This window comes from Mesoplodon bidens (genome assembly GCF_964165515.1).
Source record: "Mesoplodon bidens genome assembly, chromosome: 18".
Lineage (NCBI taxonomy): Eukaryota > Metazoa > Chordata > Mammalia > Artiodactyla > Ziphiidae > Mesoplodon > Mesoplodon bidens.
Genome location: NC_138175.1, coordinates 20,108,934 through 20,114,933, shown reverse-complemented (window position 1 = coordinate 20,114,933; position 6,000 = coordinate 20,108,934). Strand labels below are relative to the sequence as shown.

At 49.5% G+C, this 6,000-nt stretch overlaps 1 protein-coding gene across 3 annotated transcripts in view; it reads left to right on the top strand.

Moving 5' to 3' along the window:
* Window positions 1–3,638: 3,638 nt before the first annotated feature.
* CBFB (core-binding factor subunit beta) overlaps window positions 3,639–6,000 on the top strand; it is a gene marked incomplete at its 3' end in the record, with an annotated part of 64,075 nt that continues 61,713 nt past the window's right edge. For 2 of the 3 annotated variants that reach the window (XM_081217004.1, XM_081217005.1), the window contains exons 1-2: window positions 3,646–3,942; window positions 4,171–4,257. In XM_081217004.1, coding sequence (XP_081073130.1) covers window positions 3,865–3,942; window positions 4,171–4,257 — 165 coding nt within the window. In that variant the 5' untranslated portion in view covers window positions 3,646–3,864. Of the gene's footprint in view, window positions 3,943–4,170; window positions 4,258–6,000 lie in introns of all 3 variants that reach the window. The other variant, XM_081217002.1, reaches the window with a different exon arrangement.

The following is a 6,000-nucleotide window of genomic DNA, read 5'->3' as shown; positions in this document are numbered from 1 at the left end:
CAACCAAAAAAGGCATACAGAGGTCAGTCGAGGAGATGGCCTCCCTCAGCCTGCGGCTCGTTTCCCGGTCATCCTGGCCGGTTGGACGCCAGACAATGGCGAGTGTGGGTTACCCTGTGGCCTGGAGTTGCCAAAGGCTGTCTGTGGTGCTGCTGTTCTGGGTCCGCCTGGCAGACTTTCCCATCCCTTTCCTTCAGGCCTTCATCACCGCCCACCCCCCCCACCCCCGCCCCCGTGAGGCTGACACTTAGAGTGCTGTGTCCTGCTCTGAACTCCCACTGCTCCGAGTCCTGCCCCCTTGAGCCTAGAAGGGATTTGTCTTGACCATGACCTTTTCCTTGTCAAAAAAGTTCATGGGGGCTTTCTGCCTCTGCTGCTGCCAAGGCCCCTGTGAAAAAGCTTGTGGCGAAGGGGGGCAAAAAAAGAAGCTAGTACTGAAGTTTACCCTTGACTGCATCCACCCTGTAAAAGATGGAATCATGGATGCTGCCAATTTTGAGCAGTTTCTTTAGGAGAGAATCAAAGTGAATGGAAAAGCTGGGAATCTTGGTGGAAGGGTTGTAACAATCAAAAGAAGCAAGAGTAGGATCACTGTAATGTCTGAGGTGCCTTCTCCCAAAAGGTATTTGAAATATCTCACCAAAAAATATTTGAAGAAGAATAATCTACATGATTGGTTACGCGTAGTTGCTAACAGCAAAGAGAGTTACGAATTGTGTTTCTTCCAGATTAATCAAGATGAAGAAGAGGAGGAAGATGAGGATTAAAATTCAACTATCTGGAATATTTTGTATGAATTCTTGAATAAAACTTGGGAACAACAACAACAACAAGTTCATGTCTGTCTGAGCATCTAGGCCACTCTAGTGAGATTTCAACTTTTATTTATTCCACATTTCCCAGGGCAGAAACAATTATTGCTAGAATCCAAACACCAAGGTCAGCTGCAGGTCCGTGAGCCCTACCTGGACCCACTGTGGAGTAAGAGTGCTTCCCTGTGAATCATCTTTTGGAGACAGAAATGAAAGGTTTTACACAAATGTCTACCTGAACAGAATGTGGTGGTGTTGCATGGTCTCACATGGGATATCCTTTTTTCCTGCTATAGAAGTCAACAGCAGAAACTCTGTTCCCCAGACTACGGTCCATATTGACTGAGAGCAAACTCATCATCTTCCTCTCATTTAAACAATGGCTGTGTTGTCCTGGTGCCCAAAGGTCTTCTTAGTTGAACTGGAAAGACTTAAGGGAGAAGCAGCAGATGGATGAAAACTTCTATTCCTTGTGAGTGACTTAGTTCTGCCTTGGTAACTTGGGGTAGAGGCTGCCTCACTTACTTCCCAACATAAAGTGCAGATGTTTTAAGGCTGGTTAAAGTATCTACACTTTGTGCTGATGTGAAGTTTCCCCCTTCGGTTTCACCAGAATCTTTAGGCAGTGAAACTAAAATGGCACCTTTTGCCAGATGTAGCTGATACAAACTGTTCAGTGGGCCCACCATGTACTACTCTGACTCCCTCCTTTTGGGAAAACTGCTATTCCCTTCTTTCAACCATGAGCTTCTCTGTGAAGCTGCCAATCTCAGGCCCCAATCGGCGATGGGAGAGCACGTGACATAAGTTGGCCAGTGTCATCACATCTGCCTGGAAATGGTGATTTTGGCAGAGGGGAGAGTATGTGACCCAGACTGGGCCAATCTGGGAGATGGAGACTTTGGAGATGGAGAAGTGGCTTCTCCCATTCTTTGTCAGGAAATGAATGCCATTGAAGAGACGCTGAGAGAATTAGCAGTGAGAAGCAATGGAGAAGCGAAGAGTCCCTCCCTGTGATTTGTTTACTTAAAGTAAAACTGACAACTTTTTAGCTTTAAGTTTTTTTGAATTGGTTTTCAGTCACTTGCAATTGAAAGACACCCGAGGGAAAGATTCTGGGATAGCTGGAGGCCCAACAACAGTGGTTGGTGACATCCATAACTATGTATACCCTTTCTGTTTGTGTACAGACATACATTCACACTGGCTAGGTGTAGGCCAGGGAGCATGCCCTTAGAAGGAGTTGATTCTATGTTTGCTATTCAGAAAGAGTGTGTTTGTTAAAACCACCAGCCTACAGGTTTGATTTGGCTGAAAACTCTCTCCCTGACCTTGGGCAATCAGTCACTAACTGGACCTCAGCGTGAACAACCAATCCAGTTTGCCAGGGACTGAGTGGTTTCCTGGGACATGGGACTTACACTGCTAAAACCAGGATACTCCTTCATCCTAGCTCAGTTCCATAACCGTAAAAACGAGATTGGATTGGACTAGAAAGGGGTGGGAAAGTCTGCCAAATCCTGCATTCAGACAGACATTGCCAACTGCCCTTGGCACTAATTCCTGTGAACTTAAGTGTATCCTCACAATCCTTTGCAATAAGGCCAGCTACTGTCAATCAGAGCTGGCACCTATTTGCCATACTTGGACTGAGGTTTTTTTTTTTTTTTTTTTTTTTTTGCGGTACGCGGGCCTCTCACTGTTGTGGCCTCTCCCGTTGCGGAGCACAGGCTCCGGACGCGCAGGCTCAGCGGCCATGGCTCACGGGTCCAGCCGCTCCGCAGCATATGGGATCCTCCCGGACCGGGGCACGAACTGGCGTCCCCTGCATCGGCAGGCGGACTCTCAACCACTGCGCCACCAGGGAAGCCCTGGCCTGAGTTTTTGACAAGCTGAGATTTTAAGGATCAGAATTTATTGAAGACCAACTTTGAGTCAAGCTCTGCCATAAATCCCATATAAGGCTCTCTCCAGCTTGGGCTAAATGACTTCCCTAGAACTTATGGATCTTGTTTTTTAGAATTTGCACATTTGTGTAAATATATGAACTGGTATTGGGTTATATAAGTCAGCTTGTTCTTTAGAAACTTACATTTATTGAGTGCTCATCATGAGCTAGAATTACATAAAGGCTCTCATGCTAACACTGCGAGCTTGTGAGTGCCTACATTTTGGAAAAAAAGCAAACTGAGGCTTAGGGTGGTCCAGTGCCTATCTAAGGGCCTCAGCCAGCAGGCAGGGAGTTGAGTAAGATCCCATTTGAGGCCCTTCTGACTCCAACAGCTCCGACCTTTCCACCATGATGCGGATTCAGATGGATTCTTCGGTCTCTTTCCACCTTTAGTCTTTGATGTGCACAGCCCACACCCCTCCCAGTCGGTTCTCGGACGCAGTCTCCAAGGACTTAAGTTTCCTCGCGTTCACGTGACATTTTGGGGTTACTCCGCGCTGCTGTGGAGCCCAAAAGTTCCAGTGGAAAGGAAGAACCCGCACGGGCCGCTCCCTGTCTCCAAGAACCAGGCAGATCCCCACCGGACGATTCCACACCAAGTGGCCCGCGGGCGGTACAGGGGAAGAGGGCCGCGCCGCGGGAGGAGCTCCGCTTCGCTGCAGCCCAGCGGCGCCGAAGGCGGACAGGCAGCGCATGCGCGGCGCGGAGTTGTGAATGGTGCGTTTTGTTTGCTGGAGTTTGGGGCGGGCGGGCGCGCGAGGAGGAGGGGTGGGGCCGACGGGGGCGGGGCGGGCGGGCTAGCGAGGTGGGCGGTGAGAGGAAGTGGCGGCGGCGGCGGCGGCGGCGGCCGGAGGCGGCGAGTGCTGGGTCCGCGCGGGCGGTAGGCAACGGCTGAGGCGGCGGCGGCGTGGGCTGGGCTCGAGCGGGCGGCGGCACCTCAGACTCCCGGCGCGGGAGCCCACGCGGGCGGGCGCCTGAAACAAAGAGAAGCGAGAGTCAGGGCGCCGCGGGTGCGCGGTCAGTCGGTCAGTGCAGAGCCGGCCAGCGGGTGCCCGCGGAAGCCCGGAGCCCGGCCGGCCGGCGCAGCCTCAGGGCGGGAAGATGCCGCGCGTCGTGCCCGACCAGAGAAGCAAGTTCGAGAACGAGGAGTTCTTCAGGAAGCTGAGCCGCGAATGTGAGGTGAGGCAGGCGGGCGGCGGGGAGGCCGCGGCGCGCCCCGAGCGGGCCCGGGCGGAGAAAAGTTTGGGCGGCGCGACTCCCGGGAACCCCGCGCCGGCGCGCCTGCGGAGAGGCAGTCTCGCCCGGGCAGCCATCTGCCCGCAGACTCTGGTTGCCCTTATCGGTGCCGCGCGGGGCGGGCAGCATCGCGGATTTGGCTTCTGATTTCGGGCCGTCTCTGCCTTGCAGATTAAGTACACGGGCTTCAGGGACCGACCCCACGAGGAGCGCCAGGCGCGCTTCCAGAACGCCTGCCGCGACGGCCGCTCGGAAATCGTAAGTCGGCGGGGCAGAGGGCCGGGGGCATAGGGGAGCGAGCCGCGCGCGGGTCACTTGTTGCGCGGGGCCCGCCGCGGCCCAGGCCGGTTCCGGACGCCGCCGCGGACGCCGCCGCGGCTCCCGGAACTGAGCGGGCGCCGTCTCACTTCCTACTCGGGATTCAAAATGCGAAACCAGACACTGGCGGGCCGCGTCCTCGCGGGGAGACGCTTCCCTGTGGTTCTTGGCGGGTGGATTATGTTTCCCAGACACGACTCGGCAAACACTTTGCCGCGAGTGGAACTCAAACCGGAGCCCAACTAAACAAGGAAAGGTCGTTGTATAGGCTGACACTGATTAAAGAAAGGGTCGGTTATTAGTAGGAAGAAAACACCCTTACGGAAAATATTGGGCTTCGTTCAAGGTTCTGATTCTTGGGCGATAGTTTGTGTCTTAGACGCTAGATTTTTCGTAAACCTATATGTGAAACTGTCTTATTTTCAGTGTAACTGAGAATAAATCTGAGAGTAAATCCAGTTATCTGTTATCTGTTGTCCTAATAGAGGGGAAAAAAAAGCCCTCAAGAACGTGCCATCTTCTTTTCTTAGAATGTTAAGCTTCAGGAGAATCAGAAAGAAACCATTTGGTGTTTTTTTGTTTTTGTTTTTTCCCCAAACCTAAAAAACATATCCTGTTTAGGCCTGAAGTTACTAAAGAATTGCATGGATTTGCAAAACCCACTGTTGATCCGAGGCCCTGTTTTAGGTGGTGGATTTGGTGCCTTACCTCCATGATGTTGAAAAAAATTCAAGTGTCCTAGTTCCCCTCATCTCCTTTTGGTTTGTCCTACTGGAGGTGCTAATGAAGAGAGAATGATGAAGCCAAAAAGTGCATAGGAAAAAACTAAAGAGGTTGATTATTAATTTTTAAAAAAGTTGAAGCACTGTATAATGGAATCTGATTATCTGCTCCATGACTTGGACCATTGCATCTGCACACACTTGAAGGTATGGAAGCAGTTTGAATTTAGGTTAACAATGGGAAGACATATTGAAACATTTGCTTCTCCCATTCCTTGTACAGTAGAGAATCTATTTATTGGTATTGAGACATAATTCACATATCACAAAATTCTCCCTTTTCATCACTGAAATCGTTCATTTTTAAAAAATATTTTGATGCTTAAAATGAAGGCTTTTTAGAATTGTATTACAGATCATGAGAAGATACTGGCCAAATTTATTAGGAACTCTAGAATATTTGGTCAGTATTGCACATTATAAAAGAAAATGTCTAGATTTTAGCCCACTTTTTTGAGTGTTTGTAATAGTTATATGATTCAAATGTATAGGACAAATACTTTCTGGTTTTGGCACTGAGTGGTACAAGAATCATTCATTAGTTGGCTCAGTGATTATATCATCGTTTGTCTGGATTTCCTTTTGGAATAGGTGGATGGTATACCCAACCCATGGATGTTTTGGAAGTAACTTTATATTTGGAAGGAATTTCACATTTCCCTCTCTTTCTAGTTTCCCCCCCTTTAGTTCAATGTTAGCCATATTTAAATTGAGAGATTTTTTAGCTTCTAGAGGATGGAGACCACATTAATTCCGTATATGCCCCCTCTGTATGGGTTTTGCACAGTGTCTTTTGCATCATAAGTACTTGATTATTTGAATTTAGAGGTTACTTCGTTTAATGCCCAAAATTTATCTTATGACTTATAAACAGGCTGTGGCTTTTACTTATTTGGTGGTG